This window comes from Phacochoerus africanus, chromosome 5, assembly GCF_016906955.1.
Source record: "Phacochoerus africanus isolate WHEZ1 chromosome 5, ROS_Pafr_v1, whole genome shotgun sequence".
NCBI classification, from domain to species: Eukaryota; Metazoa; Chordata; class Mammalia; order Artiodactyla; family Suidae; genus Phacochoerus; species Phacochoerus africanus.
Genome location: NC_062548.1, coordinates 11,354,012 through 11,369,986, shown reverse-complemented (window position 1 = coordinate 11,369,986; position 15,975 = coordinate 11,354,012). Strand labels below are relative to the sequence as shown.

At 56.3% G+C, this 15,975-nt stretch overlaps 1 protein-coding gene across 3 annotated transcripts; it reads left to right on the top strand.

The window, feature by feature from the left end:
- Nucleotides 1-409: 409 nt before the first annotated feature.
- RHBDD2 (rhomboid domain containing 2) lies at nucleotides 410-11,064 on the top strand. 3 transcript variants are annotated; one of them, XM_047779834.1, is made up of 5 exons: nucleotides 531-669; nucleotides 2,305-2,429; nucleotides 2,774-3,181; nucleotides 7,151-7,301; nucleotides 10,163-11,064. In XM_047779834.1, exons 3-5 carry the CDS (start codon nucleotides 3,019-3,021, stop codon nucleotides 10,518-10,520), a joined length of 672 nt encoding a protein of 223 aa, XP_047635790.1. In that variant the 5' UTR covers nucleotides 531-669; nucleotides 2,305-2,429; nucleotides 2,774-3,018; the 3' UTR covers nucleotides 10,521-11,064. The 3 variants fall into 3 exon arrangements, with proteins under 3 accessions (XP_047635789.1, XP_047635790.1, XP_047635792.1); XM_047779836.1 differs by lacking the exon at nucleotides 531-669 and adding an exon at nucleotides 2,541-2,702; XM_047779833.1 differs by lacking the exon at nucleotides 2,305-2,429 and having other exon boundaries at nucleotides 410-669.
- The last annotated feature ends 4,911 nt before the right edge of the window (nucleotides 11,065-15,975 follow it).

The following is a 15,975-nucleotide window of genomic DNA, read 5'->3' as shown; positions in this document are numbered from 1 at the left end:
AGGGCCTTCAATGGAATCCCTCCTTCGCCTCTGGCCGCTGTTTCTCTAAGCCAGACGCTGAACGCTGCCCTTGCCAGTAGCCAATTCCAGGCCATAGCAGCAGAGGAAACCTGGGTTCCAATGGTTCGACTGCCCTCGGTTTCCTCATTGGTATCATGGAGATGTGGGAGGGGAGAAGGGAGAGGGAGGGCGAGAGAGAAAAACTCTGTAAACCGCAAGGCGCAATAACCATTAGGGAGCAGAGACGAAGGAGCCCCTCAAGCCGGACTCGGGCTCGCGGGCGTTGGTGCTGGGGGCTGCCGCCAGAGGGCGCTGGCTGGACTCCCCGCTGCCTGAGCCACCGGACTGCGCGGTTCTGCACGGGGCGGAGCCTCGGGGAGGTGTGGCTTCCGGCCGCCCCCTCCGCTGTTGCCCGGGGAGACGGCCGCGGGGAGGCGGAAGGAGTCTGGGACCAGCCGCGGCCGAGCAGAGGTGCGGGAGCCTTGGCGGCCATGGCGGTCTCGGAGCCCGGGTACCGGAGCTGGTCCTTGTGGCCCGAGGTGCCATCCGCCACCTTCTTCACCGCGTTGCTCTCGCTGCTGGTGTCCGGGCCCCGCCTGTTCCTGCTGCAGCCGCCCCTGGCGCCCTCGGGCCTCTCGCTGCGGTCCGAGGCCCTGCGCAACTGGCAAGGTGAGCAGGGCGGCTCCGGGCCCCCGATGCCAGCCCTTTTCCTCCGACGTCGCCAGGCCCTAAGCACCGGGCTCCCAGCACCCGCCGCCCCGTTTCCGTCCGCATCATCATTCTCCCCACCTGGAGGTCCAGCCCCATATTCCACGTCTTTGTTTGTGTAGACCCATCTTCACCATCCCTGTAATTCTTCCCTACCCAGATGTGTTCCTTTCCCGTCGTCATCAGACCGACCGAGGCCCCCTTATCCGTTCGCAGCAAATCGGTTCCATTCACCCCTGCTCTCGCCCCAAGGAGGATATTTCTCCTCTCCCCCCACCCCTTTTCACATTCACCCCTACGTCTGCTTTAGGCCTAGCCGCCCCCCGAAAAAAAAAAAAATTTTTTTTTCGCCTTCGTCAAGACACTTGAGCTTTATCTGTGGCTACCCTTAAAAGAGTCCTGGCCTCCCGGGGTTTAAAATTTCTTCTGCTTCTTCGTTTTTATCTTAATCCTGACTCCGATTCCCAGTTTGTAGCGGGAGGGGGCACCTTGTACCTTTGGGAAAGGTGTTTGTTTTCTCTGGGGGGAGGGAGGGAGCGGTTTTGCAAAGCCATTAAAGATAAACATCCGCTCATAAAAGACGGCCCTAGTCTCTGTTTCTTTCCCATTCTTTTGTGAGGAGGAATATGGGAAATGTGTATGACTCTTGCTGTTTCGCAAAGCACATTCACCTGCATTAGTCTCATTTAACCCTCACCGTGATCCCCTGACGTCATGTAGGCTTTATTATTGCCAGTCATTGCTTGGATGGAACCGAGGCTTAATGCGAAGAAGATTCGCAGAGCTGTTGAGTCATACAATGGAGACAGGCACCCAGATTTTTCTCTTTTTTTTTTTTGCGCGATGTTTTGGAACCGGAGTCTCGGGGCTTGTAATCCCCATCTTACAGAGAATTGCTTCTAGAATCTTCACATTTATACTTGGAATTTCAGTGCTGGAAGTACTCAACCGGTCATGAAGTACTCTTCAGATAATGAAGCCTCACAGAGATGGCCTGCCTGAGGTATACGGGCCATAGCTTGCCTGCTGCAAGGCGAAACCCTTCCCCAGCCGAGACACACAGAGCACGCCTGTCTTTAGCGACAGATGCAAAATGCCAGTCTAAACTGAGCTCCTTTTTCTTTTCTTTACTTCACAGCTTCTCTGAGTGTGGGGGTCATGGGCAATGTGAGTATTAGACATGGAAGAGCCCTCTGGGGCCTCAAGGGTAATTCTGTTACTTCGCGAGGAGCAAATTGAAGCCCACGGGGCCTGTGACTTGATTGAGCTCAGCCAGCCTGGATGGTATAGAGAACCAGAATTCCACTCCAAGCCTTTAGACTCCCAAGTCCAATGTCACTGCCGTTTCACTGGTCCCCTCCCTTCCATTGAGTGTTTGGGTTTGCAGGGATGTACAAATGCCTAAGGGAGGGCTGCTTGTCGAAAAATAAAAGTGAGATCCTTCGCTGTCTTACGCCACCTAAAGCATCGCCCTGCGTGTACGATCGGATAAGCACATTCGAGAAAGACTTCTGAGTTCTATATCTACATTATTAGTGATAGTTTTCTCTATAGGTGCAAAATCATTCATGGTCCCTTTTTTCTTCCTCTGAACAGCCACTATGGAAGGAGAGGTCAGGATTACAGCCGAGGAGACGGGCACAAAGAGTGTTAAGTGACACCCACTCAATCCACCTGAAGCTGTTACAATTAATTAACCCTCACACTGCCCGGTGAGATAGGTCAGTATTAAAACCTTTAAAAAAAAAAAAAAAAAGATTATAAAGCACATTACAAATTCAAAGACCATCCCATGCTAAAAAGTGTTGTTTTTTTCCCCACGTGGAAGCCAGTCACTGATAAGACTTGCTCCAGGTCTGGGAAAGAGCAAAGATGAGACATTCAGGCCTCTCCTTTGAGTCCCGGGTCCTTCACTGTTGCCTCCTACTGCTTCTCCCACTGGCTCCGGGCTGATTTTCACTGGCAGTGGGAGCCAGCTCCTCCCCGTTTCCTAGGTGGGTTGTAACCTGGCTTTCCTTTCCTGGAGCACCCCGCCGTCGGGCCTCTAACTGGGCTCCCTCTGCAGTTTACAGGCTGGTGACCTACATCTTTGTCTACGAGAACCCCGTCTCCCTGCTCTGCGGCGCTATCATCATCTGGCGCTTTGCTGGCAATTTTGAGAGAACCGTGGGCACCGTCCGCCACTGCTTCTTCACCGTGATCTTCGCCCTCTGCTCTGCCATCATCTTCCTGTCCTTTGAAGCTGTGTCGAAGCTGTCGAAGCTGGGGGAGGTGGAGGACGCCAGAGGCTTCACCCCGGTGGCTTTTGCCATGCTGGGCGTCAACTCCGTCCGCGCTCGGATGAGGCGGGCCCTGGTGTTTGGCATGGTGGTGCCCTCGATGCTGGTGCCGTGGCTCCTGCTCTGTGCCTCCTGGCTCATTCCCCAGACCTCTTTCCTCAGCAACGTCTGTGGACTTGGAATCGGGCTGGCGTGTATCCTTCCTGGAAGGGCCCTGGAGACCCGTGCTGTGCCGCGGGGTGAACGAGGTTGGAAGTTCTGGGGGCTCAGGTGGGGAGAGCTGGGGGCTCAGGTGGAGGTGGTCTGTCTTCTGGCTTCAGCTTTGGAAACCGTGTGGCCCCAGGCAGGCCAGTCCCTTCTCCAGGCCCGAACTGCCTCGTCAAGGAAGGATCACCGTAGCTGTCTCGCACCCTTACTAGCTCAGCACTGCCCGTTAGTGAGATATTCTGATTTATTTTCTCCTTGCAAACCGAGGTATAAACCTACACCTGACTAATTACAATAAGAGTTTTTAGTGGAGGGATCTGAAATACCCATGAGCTGGAGGTGTGTCCTAAAAGGACTAGGAAACAGGCTTGTTTGTGTGTGTTTGGCTCAGTCTTTTCTCAGAAAAACAAGAAAAAATTTTTTTAAAGATAAGCTTTTACCAGGTGGCGGTTAAAAACTTAGGGTAAACCTTGTATTCCTTATAGAAATATTCTGGCAGTTCAGGGGAAAATTCTGAAACACAAAGGGGATTCCTTTTTTAACCATCAGAATTGGTAGTGCTGGGAGCTGGACAAGATGTATTCTTTTTTTTTTTTTTTTTTTTTCCCACTGTACAGCAAGGGGGTCAGGTTATCCTTACATGTATACATTACAATTACATTTTTCCCCCCACCCTTTCTTCTGTTGCAACATGAGTATCTAGACAAAGTTCTCAATGCTATTCAGCAGGATCTCCTTGTAAATCTATTCTAAGTTGTGTCTGATAAGCCCAAGCTCCCGATCCCTCCCACTCCCTCCCCCTCCCATCAGGCAGCCTGTCTTCCAGCTTGTGATTCCGTAAGCTCTTCGTGAGGGCAGTGTGTAAATCCACATTGATAACGTAGCTCTGATTTATCCTACTTTTAAATTTTAGTTTGATTTCATCAATTTTTTAATTTTTATTTAGTTATTTTGTCTTCTTCTAGGGCCACACCCATGGCACATGGAAGTTCCCAGGTGAGGGGTCGAATCAGAGCTGCAGCCGCCAGCCTACACCACAGCCACAGCCACGCAGGATCCGAGCCACGTCTGCAACCTACACCACAGCTCCCGGCAACACCGGATCCTTCACCCACTGAGCGAGGCCAGGGATCGAACCCTCAACCTCATGGTTCCTAGTCGGAACTGCGCCACGAGGGGAGCTCCTTATCTCATCAATTTTAAACCTTTTTTTTTTTTCTCATATGAAAATTTAAAGCTATAAACTCCCCTATAAGCACTTCTTTAGCTGCATCCCACAAGTTTTTGAGGTGTGTTTTCATTAACATTCAGTTAAAAGTATTTTCTAATTTGCCTTGGGAATCTCTTCTGAGATCTCAGGGTTATTTACAAGGAGTTGCTTAATTTCTAAATATTTGGCGATGTCCCAGGTTTCTTTTACTGAGTCATTTCATGTGGTCAGAGAAAATTATTTGTAAGATAACGTTCCTTTTGCCTTTTTTCTGACCCAGCAGTTGTCATACCCTGGTGGGTATTTTACGTGTCCTTGAAAGAAACGTGCGTTCTGTGGTTGGTGGGTATAGTGTTCAGTGTGTGTCTCTTAGCTCAGTGTGTTGTGTCGTTCACGGCTTCTGTATCCCTACTGTTGTTCTATCAGTTACTGAGAGAGGACTGTTGAAATCTCCAGCTAATACTGTAGACCTGTTTGTTTTCAAGTTTCGGCTTCAAGTATTTTGAAGCTCTGTTACTAGATACATATGCATTTGGGACTGTTCCATCGTCTTAACAAATTTACCCTTTATCATTATAAAACTGACTCTTTTAACGTCTGATGCTATTCTCTGCCCTAAATTCTTCATTGTCTGATAGGAATTTCGTTACGACAGCTTTCTGCTTTCTTAAATTAGGATTTACAAGGTATATATTTTTCCATCCTTAAATTTTTAACATTTGTGTCTTTATATTTAAAGCGTTTTTCTCGGAGTTCCTGGTGTGGCTCAGTGGAAACGAGTTGGACTAGCATCTATGACGATGCAGGTTTGATCCCTGGCCTCGCTCAGTGGGTTAAGGATCTGGTGTTGCTGTGAGCTGTGGTGTAGGTCGAAGACACGGCTCAGATCTGGCGTGGCTGGGGCTGTGGCGTAGGCCGGTGGCTGCAGCTCTGATTCAACCCCTAGCCTGGGAATCTCCATATGCCACAGGTGCAGCCTTCAAAAGACAAAAAACCAACAAAAAACTATCATCGGAGCTAACTGTCCCCGTGGAGTGGAGCTCCAGGAGTTGTTGATATTACAGCTCTGTGATAGTTGTGCTTTCCTCAGTGGCTGGTCTTTGCCTGGCTCGAGGAGGCTCAGCCTGTGTGCATCCACGTTCTTAGTTAGCTAGAGACTCAGGGAACCCTTTGCACATTTCCAGAGCCGCTTCTGGGATTAGCTCCCTCCTCTCCATTACTGACCTGTAAATCCCAGGCTCTTTTCCCTCTCTGAACTCTGTCTCTCCAGCTCAGCCAAAAAAGAAGAAAAGCTATACTCTGCTGGAATTCCCTTTCCTAGGTGGTGGGTGAGAAAGCGCCTGCAAGCGGAAAACCAGCTGGATCCTTAACTGGTTTCCTTTTCCTTGCGCATCCCAGTTGGATAGCGTTGGTGGTCCAGGATCTGACAACAATTGTGTAAAATATCGTATCCCTTTTTATAGTTAGTTATGTGGGAGAACCGGCCTCCTATTCTTACTTTGTCAGAGTCAGAAGCAGAACAAAGTCTTGAGATCAAACGGAAGTCATCAGCCATGACAACTTTCGACTTCCTTACAGCATTGGTTACCACCTGGAGTCAGCATTTGGAAATACACTGTCCTCCTGGAAAGAGCTTGGAAACACGCAAGGGCGTATTTGGTTATCACAGTGACGAGGTGCTACTACCGTTTAGTGGCCAGTGGCCAGGGACGCCAGATGGCTCATCGTGACTGGAACGGTCTAACCCAGCAAAGAATTAACTTTCAGCAGCCACTCCAGCTAAGAACACTGCCTCAAAGAACAGCCTTCTCTCCCAGCAGCCCCTTCTAGCTGTGGCTACTCAGGATTTAGGGTTCAGCATCCACATCCCTTCCTTCGAGAGAATCTTCGCGGCTTGACCTAGACTAGGTGAGGGTCTCCCGCCCCTCATGGTCGTCTATAGATAAGCTTTCGCTCATCCCTGTTTATTCTATCCGTCCCTTATTCTTATTCCTTTGTACGTGGTATATACTAGACGGTCAGTCAATTTATTTATTTATCTTTTGGCTGCACCCTTGGTATGCAGAAGTTCCCAGGCCAGGGATCAAAACCTGTGCCACAGCAGTGAGCGATCTGAGCCATAGAAGTGACAGTGCCAGCTCCATAATCCACTGAGCCACCAGGAACTCCTGGATGTTCGGCAAATGTTGTTTGAGAGGATGGGTAGATGGTGAGATGATTCTCTGAGGCTGTCTGGGCAGTGACAGGCTGACACAGATCAGATGACCAGAGTTGCATCACGTCCCTGGGAGGTGGTGCCAGTGTGGGGAAAGGGCGGCCACCCACCAAGGCCCACGGGAAGCTCACTCGGTCACGTGGAGGCACCGTGCCTTCTATTTGGGACAAAGTGCCAGAAGATGTCGGTCCCCCAGAGGGTGTTAGGATTAGGACAGCCTCCTGCCTCACCCCCCTGCAGAGACAGATGTGTGCTGGCTTCCGACCGTGACCGCAGCGGCTCAGGGGACAGGATGGCTTGACTAGGGGACAGTGAAATGTTAGCCCCTGTCTGCCCTCTCTTGTCGCTGGCGCAGGCTTCCTCGGAGCTGCAGGGCAGCAAAGCTCAACTCTTGGTTTCTGCTGAGCCTGAAACTCCAGGCAGCGTTTGGGGGGAATGAGCACTCATTCCCGTGCAGAAGGGAGGTGGGAACCCGGATCCCGCGGGGAGCGCTCAGCCCTCCTCCCCTTTGCCTTAACCCGCCGACCTCAGACGGCCTCACGTACTGCTACTCCCTCGACCTGCCGGAGCATGTGGCCCTGAAGCTCGACCAGAAGTTCCCCTTCAGCCTGATGAGGAGGATTTCGCTGTTCAAGTACATCTCAGGCTCTTCGGCCGAGAGAAGGGCAGCCCACAGCCGGAGGTGAGGTACCCAACCCTGCGCCTCGCTCCCCGCGCCGTCCTAGGGTCTGAGAGGGTGTGACGGGTCCAGTGTCAGGGGGCCCAGGGAGGACGGTGCGGGCAGCCGGGGCCCAGGGAAGCCCATGCACGGATTTCTCCTGAGCATCCGAGATGCTGCCCAGCTGCACCTCTCGGAGGGGTGGAGCCGGAGGGGGACAGGGAAGGCCTTTGACGTGCTTGGGCATGACCCCGAGTGACTCGTGGCCACATCTAGGGGTGTCACCACAGCCCTCGGCGCTGCCAGGTGCTCTGTGTGCCGGTGGGATTGGGCTCCCGGCGTGTAAGACTGGTGAGAAGCACAGCCCGCCGGCTGACGGGGGCCTTATCCGGAGGTGGCACAGCCCGGAACCTGAGAGGCAGGGTGTCCTCGCCCCCGGGCGGGAGAAGGCCAGGTTTGTGGTCCTCCAGTCCGGGGCGTCACCTCTCCACGGAAAGCGCTGGGCAGGCCGCCGGTGCTCTCTGGGCCTCACCTGCTCCTTTCACAGGGGAGCCCAAAGGGGACAAGAGTCTCTCTGCAGGTAACGCAGCAGCAGAAGAGCCCCGTCTGGAGCCAGGGTCTCCTGCCCCACATCCTGCTTGCTTGCTGGCCGCCGTGGCCCACTGCCAGCCCCTGGTGGCCGGCCCTGGGTTTGGTCAGTGCTGAGATATCACAGCTGTGGTTTCCCTTCCTTCTCGTCCCTCCCAAAGAAAGGGCTCGCTGTGAAGTCGGGGTGCTCTGTCGGTGGCCCTGTTCTGCCTCCATCCGGCCACAGAGCACCCTCTGCCCCCCCGTGCTGGCTGCAGGCAGGACCTGGGTTGAACTGGAAGCTGCTCCCTGTAGTTTATTTCAGGAGGTGGCTGAGGCCAGCCTTCGGGGGCCCACAGCCCTTGGACTGCTACTAAAGGCAGGGAGGGGAACTGGGGGAATCGGAAATGCACACTGACCCATTTGGCTTCCGGCGAGTAATTCCTGGAGTCTGAACAGGTGGAGGGCTGTTTAAATTGAGAATTAGGTGTGTGGTAGCTTTTTGACTTTTTTTTTTTTTTTTTTTGTCTTTTTAGGGCCACACCTATGGTGTATGGAGGTTCCCAGGCAAGGGGTTTAATCAGAGCTGTTGCTGCCAGCCTACATCACAGCCACAGCAACACAGGATCTGAGCTGCGTCTGCGACCTACACCACAGCTCACAGCAATGCCGGATCCTTAACCCACTGAGCAAGGCCAGGGATCAAACCTGCGTCCTCATGGATGCCAGTCAGATTTGCTTCCACTGAGTCATGACGGGAACTCAGCTATTTGAGTCTTAATTGCTGTTCTCACAGAATCTAGGGAGGACTTAAGGGTCCACCTTTGCAAACTTCCACCCTGTGAAGAATCCTCTCCAGGACAGCTGCCGATGTTCAGCCCACCCCCGTCACACCTCCTGGTGGCCGGGGGCCCACCCTCCAAGGCAGCCCCTGGTGAGAAAGTTCTTCCACGCTGCGTCTCGGTCACCGCTCTGTGCCAGGGATCCTGCTTCATGGTGATGTGCGGATCTGGCGGGGGGGACAGAGTGACTTGGTTCCTTTCGTGTCCCTGGCGTGGCCTATTGTTTGATCCCTCGTCATCCCGAGCTGCTGGAGGCGCCTGAAACAGAACCCGCTGTTTCAGGTGATCACGGGCAGCCCTACCACCCAGTGTTTAAGTGGGCCGTGGACGTGCCTGTCTGGACAGCTTTACCTCCCTGGAGGCTCCTGTCAAGCTTCTCATAGGCCCAAACCTCTATATTCTTGAAAATCCCAGAAGTCTCTAAGTGTCCTATCCTATGTTTAAGCAGCTGATTTGTAAGCTCAGGTTGGGATTGGAATATACACAGGTTTAGTCCAGTTACCTAACACAGGTAGCAGTGGCGTTGACATTCTCCGTGTTTGGAACTTGGCAGAAAAACTTACTGGCTAAAGCCCTTAGGCTGCGTCTCCCTCCATGGTGCCAGCCTTGTGTGTCTGGGGGGGGTGGGTCTTGACCCTCAGCACAGACAGCTCCCCATGGCTGTACTGTCGGTTCCTGCCTGCTGGGACTTTGAATGGGAAGGCCTTGTTCCTGAAGTCACGGGCAGAAAATCTGCCAGCAGACAAGGCCTGGGCCCAAGCCCGTGTTGCCCCGTTAGAGCCCTCCTCCCCGCCCCCCCACATCCAGGAGGTGGATCCGTCCTCTTTGAGGCCAATTGCTGAGCCGGCCACGAACCCACCAACTCCTGTGATCTGGCCGCCATCTCCATCAGTTTGCAAGCTGCTGGGAGTAGGTTACACCTCAGAGGGTCTCAGGCATGGGCCCGATACCCCTCCTCCTGCTGGCTCAGTGCAGGCCTGGAAGTGGGCCCTGTCCTCTCTGGGCATGTTTTGTGTTTGTTTTTGTTTTTAATTTTTTAAATTTTTTTATGTATTTTTCTCTGTAGGCCCACACCCGCAGCATATGGAGGTTCCCAGGCTAGGGGTCGAATCAGAGCTGTAGCCTCCGGCCTACACCACAGCCACGGCAAGGCCAGATCCGAGCCGCATCTGTGACCTACACCACAGCTCAGGGCAACAGCGGATCCCCGAACCCCTGAGCGAGGCCAGGGATCAAACTCGTGTCCTCATGGATACTAGTTGGGTTCATTACCGCTGAGCCACGATGGGAACTCTGCATTTTTCTGTGCAGTTGAGATTAACCTTTCTCCCCACTTGGCACTTTTACAGCTGGTTCCAGGAAAGGGCCAAAGTGTGTTGTAATAGAAAGCAGGGCAGCAATGCCATGCTGTTCTGTGGACTGACGCCTGGGGTGCTGGGCGCCCCAGCATGACTGGCATCTCTCTCTCCTTTCCAGGCTGAACCCTGTGCCCGGCTCCTACCCCACACAGAGCGGCCACCCTCACCTGCCCCCGAACCACCCTGTCGCCCAGATGCAGCATGCCAGTGGCCAGAAACTCGCGTCCTGGCCAGCCTGCGCTCCTGGGCACATGCCCAGCCTGCCTCCATACCAGCCTGCCTCCGGCCTGTGCTACGTGCAAAACCATTTTGGCACAACCCCTAACTCCTCCGGTGTCTACCCGGCTTCCGCGGGTGCCTCCCTGGGGGTGCAGCCCCCCGCCCCCCTCAACTGCCCCGGCACGGTGTATTCCGGGGCCCTGGCCACTCCAGCGGCCGCCGGCTCCAAGGAGTGCTCTAGGGTCCTGATCCCCTGAGACAGAGTTTCTAGGGAAGTGGTCTCCCGTCTCAGCCTTCTGAGGAAGGTCCTCTGTGAGCTCCGATTTTCTTGACAGAAAGTTCTTTACCAAACACCTCGATGTGCAGGCTCTGCGTTGAGTATTTTGATCCGTGTCCCTATTTCAGTCTCATTCGTCCTCATGACAGCTCTGTGAAATACAGCTTGTCGTCCCCAGTTCACAGATGCAGACAGCAACGCGCCCTGTGACGACACGAGGTCGCATGGCTCAGTGGTGGCGCTGCCCCCGCAGCTCCCGCACAGGAGGGCCTTGGCTGTGGGCGGCAGGTGCGGCCGACCGTTTCCCTCCTGTCCTTGTAATAGTGCGCTTGGGTGTTCGTGTCCGCGTGTCCGTGTGCCCTGCAGGAGTCCCCGGGCCTGTGCCGTGTTCCTCCCCAGCAGCGACCCCCACCCCCACCCCGACCCAGACTTCTGCCCCGGGAAGTGGCGAGACGGGCCTGCGCCCAGCAGTGTGCTGGCGGGTCCACGGTGTTGATAACCTTTGTATAAACACGCAGCCTCCAGCCTGCCCTCCGTGTGTGGTCTCTTTGCGGCCTGGCGGGGGATACAGAGGGTGGCAGCGATGCCCTGAGGCGCGGTGTGGTGGTGAAGAGGCGCGGACCCAGCTGGAGGCAGCAGCCTACTCCCAGTGGGCATCATGGGGCGTGACTTGCAAAGATCCCCAGAGGGCTGAAAGGGCAACCGGGAAGGTGCGGCAACAGCAGGAAGCCACCACGGTGTTTCCAGAGTTCCAGGCTGGACCGCATACCCGGGAGTGACCCAGGCCCTGGCAGTGCTGGCCTCTGAAGTGGGAGTCAGGGACCAGAGCCTGGCTTCTCTGCCTGTCGCCAGATCTACCATCAGAGTCTCCCAGGAGCCAAGTTAGCCAGGCACACTTTGGCAGGTGGGCCCAGGAAGTGTCCTTTCAGGGGTCAGTGCCCCCGATGGCAGGACAGGGACAGGGATGTGACCCAGCCAACAGACTCCTGACCAGGCCAAGGAGCCCGTGGTTCTGACCAGCCATGGGGCTGGAGCTCCTTGACATGGGCTCGCGCCGAGAAGACACACTAGCGTGCAGTGTTGGCACAGGTAGTGTGGCACATGGCCTTGGTTTATTCCTGGAGCTGGACGACCTCAGGCCTGGCTTTTTGACAGGCCCTGAGTGTGAGAGGTGGGTGGGACACACCCACAAGCCACAGCGGTGGATAGGGCAGTGACGGGCCCGTGTGTACCCGAGTGGCCGGCACTGGGGATGGTACGTGGGAGTGAAGCTGAGAGGGTGACCCCCAAGCAGGGTTGTGACTAGGATTCACCAGCCAAGGAGACGGGCCCAGGCTGCGGCTGGGACCTGTCTGCAGTCACGGACACATCCAGCTGGGCCGGGCCTGGGGCCTCCGTCTCCATCCACACCTGGTACCTTTCCCTGGTGTCACTTGGGGAGCGCAGGCTGCAGTGTGTCCCTTAGACCCGTTCCCTCCACCCCAGTCGCAGGCCTGTACCTGGAAGCAGGTGAGGTGGCCACCTGCTCCCCATGTGGCATGGTCACCTCCTTCGTGTCTGGCTGGAGGGCCCTCACGTCCAGGGGTGGCAGAGTGGTGAGGGTCCTCAGAGGTCATGCAGTCCTGCCGCCGCCTCCACCCCTGGCTTCACTCATGGGGTTCCAGGAAGGCAGGATGGGTCTGGCAGAGCGGCCAGCCGCACCCCCTCCTCAGGCCACTGCCACCGCTGCTGCCCTGAACTGGTTCCTTGTCCCCCTGGACTTTCCTTGGATCGCAGTGGGCAGCAGGCAGCCTGGAGCCAGGTCCCAGGGCCCATTTCTCGTGCCTTCGCGAGGACCTGAAGGGGACCCCAGCCCCTCCCCACTGGCCTGTTGCATCACCCACTGGTGCAGCCCCTTCCGCAAATGGTGAGTGTGCCAAGCCTCAGAGTGGGCCTAGGGCGAGCTCTGCGAGGGCAGAGAGCCCCCAACACGGGGCCGATGATAAGGATTCGTTGAGCAAATGAATGAACTGGGGGGAGCTCAGTCTGGGGGTGGGGAGAGTGGACCATTAAAGAATTGTAATTCAGCAACGCTAGTCAGGCGCCCAGACAAGGCCCCCAGGCCAGCCTGGAGAACTGGGGGTCAGTTAGATACTGGGCACAGACCCTTCCAAGGGAGGAGGGTGGCTTTGGAGGGAGGGAAAGAGGCAGGCAGTGACATGTCCTCTGGCTGTCACTAGGAGAATGAAGAATTTCTGCTACGGCGGCCTACGAAGTATCCCTGAGGACGGGGTTTCCAGTGGTTTAAGGATGTTGCCATGAGCCGTGGTGTAGGTCTCAGACGTGGCTCTGGTGTCGGCCGGTGACGTACAGCTCTGCTTCGACCTCTAGCCTGGGAACATCTATATGCCATGGGTGTGGCCCTAAAAAGGGGAATGAAGAATTCAGCACCTTGGGCACAAGGGAAGGCCATTATTCCCAGCACATCAGAAACCTCTTTCCGATCCCCAGGCTGGGCGAGACCCTCTAGCCAGAGAAGCTTCCAGACTTTGTCCCGTTTCCCCTCTCCGTCGGCAGGGGGCAACAGAGAAGCGGCCCCTTGGCCGCCACTCAAACCTTCCCTGGGACAGACCCTGGGGGTGCCAGGGGAAAAGGGCCCGCTCCTGTCCTCTGAGGAACCCTCTGGGGAGGGCATCCGGCTTGGGGACACCTGTGACAAAAGCTAAGGACCAAGAGAGGCATCGACGCTCCACCCCGCAAGGCCTTCCTCCTTCGTGAGCCTGCTCCTTCGGTCCTTCGCTTAACACACACTTTGTGAGCAGCTGAGCTCCTGGCCTGCACACAGTGAGCCGAGCCTTCAATGCACTCATGGTTCACGAAGGGAGCCAGCGACACACCCACAACGCAGGCACATGGACACACAGACACACCATTCTGAACTCACACATCTGGGCCCCTTCCTACACATCAATTCACGTTCAGATAGGCAGGTACTCACGCACAAAAATGCACGCAGATGTGGTTCCGTGACACACGCACACATATTCACACCTGTACACACACACAGTCAGGCATCAGCTGGTCTGTGCCCCAGCGCCTGCTGTATGTACCTGCGTGTATACACGATACTTCACAGAGCAAAGACTTGGGTGGGAACCACCCAGCTCCCCCGCCTGCCCGCCCCAACTTGCCCAACTGACCCTAGCCCACCTCCCAGTCTCATCTCCCACCACCCTCCTGCTCTCCCCCGGACAACCTGTGCCGCAGGCACTGTGGGAGATGACCGACAGCCGACAGGAAGCTTCTGGAAGTGAACGAAATCTTCAGGAGCAAGTGGGGGTGACGAGCAGGACAACAGGAAAGCCCACTGGGCTGAACCCCCCTTCCATGTGCTCATCACACCCTGCCCGGAATTCCGCCATCAAAGCCATGCCTGCCACTCAGGCGCCCCCAACACGGAGGGGGCGCTGGGAGGGATCCTGAGTCCAGCGCTCACTCTGCACTGGGAACGTGAGGCCCAGAGAGGGGCAGTTCCTTGGCTAAGGACACCCCGTGACGCTGGCCATGGCGCCTCGGCTAAGGCCAGCACAGAACCCAGGTCTCCTAACCCTTACTGTCCGGCCGGTGTGTGGAGGAGTGGTCTGGCGGGCGGGGGGTGGGGGTGGGGGGGGAAGCTCGCCCCCGGGGGGCTCACTGGGTCCAGCTGAGCCCCTGGGGCTGTGCCAACTCCAGGAGCCCTGGATCGGTCGGGATCCTCTCAGGGGTCCTGAGGCCCCCTCCAGTCACTCTCCTGCCAGGGGGTGGCCACGGGCTCCCTGGATGGTGGCTGGGAACTCTGCGGAGAGAACCGAAGCCGGTGAGAGCCGGTGAGCGCCCTCCTCCCGTCAGACTGGGTCGGGCCCCGGAGGCAGGACCCGAGGGACCCCTGCCCGGGCCGATCTGCAGCCTGGGCTCCCCCTCCGCCCCAGCAGGGCTGGAAGGGCCAGACATTCATCTCTTCCGAAAGCCGGTCCCCTCTCCTAGCTTCCCTCGCAGGAACCAGCGGGCCCCCTCCCTGCGGTACATTCACCCTTCTGAAGGAAGACTTCAGGGGAGGTTTTTAGGGCACAAGAGAAACGCTGTCCCCCATGAGCAGACTGGGACACACACCTCAGGCAGAGCCCAGGTCCCACCCAGGAAGAAGCAGGTCAGGGGGAGGAGGAAAGCCAGCAACGGGATGGCCCCTTGCAGCATCACAGAGAAGGCCACAGCAGCGCCCCCCACCCCCACTCCACTCCCATGCCCCGACTCCACACCCACACCCATACCCCAACCCCACACCCACCCCATACCCCGACCCCACCTCCACCCCATACCCCCACCCCACACCCACCTGCACCGCACCCAGGAGCACAGCTTAGAGAGCTATTGCCCCTCCCCAGGGGCCTGCACTTGCAGCCTCCCAACCCAGGTTAGGTCATCTCCAGGGCCTTCCATGCCATCCTGCACCCTTTAGTTAGTGTCGTGGGTTGAATTGTGTCCCCACCAAAATATGCTGAAGCCCTAATCCTGGCCCCGTGAATGCGCCATTGTTTGGAAATAGGGTTTTTGCCGATGCAATGGGTCAAGATGAGGCCATGATGATTCAGTTGTGTCCTAACCCAATAGCAGGTGTCCTTATAAGAAGGTCATGTGAGGACACAGGGATGCAGAGACCCACAGGGTGAGGATGGCTGTGTGAGGACAGAGGCAGGGATTGGGTTTGCATCTACCAGCCGAGGCACCAAGGATTGCTGGAAGCCACCAGAAGCTGGGAGGAGGGTAGGAAGGGTTCTTTCCTAGAGCGTGAGGGGAGGCAAGGCCCCCTTGACATCTTGCCTTCAGACTTCCGGCCTCCAGGACTGTGAGAGAATAGACGTCTGCTATTTGAAGTCACCCAGTTTGGGGCACTTAGTTACAGTGCCCCAGGAACTTAATGCAGGTAAGGTCGTCTCTCCCAGTGGCTACATTCAGCATGTCACCGCCACTAGGCACTCCCCACAGCCGCCTCCTCCACCCCCACCCCTCGCCATCTCCCCACCAGCAACTTGGGTTCTGCAGCATCCTGCTCTCCTCCGGGGGGGAGGGAAGGGGGGAGGGAAGAAGAAGAGAAATGACATTTGAGCTCAGGTGCCAGTCCTGCTGGAAGTAGGAAGAGGGAGGCGGTCTGCAGGCAGGGGTGGGGCTGGATGTCCCATTTAGGGCAGTGTGCTTCAAAACTGTCACAAGGTCCCGAGGCTGAGATGGCCTGAGGCCTTGGAAAGAGATGGTGCTGGAACCCGGATTCTGGAGAGTACAGACTTCAGCCCCCACCCTGCCCCCAGGTCCAGGGCAGAGAGGAAGGGCTGGAAGTAGCAAGTTGAGCCCCAGGAAGGAGCCCTGCTCAGAAGGCAGCGAGTGGGGAACCTCGAGGCTCCTGCAGCCTCTCCCCAGCTCCA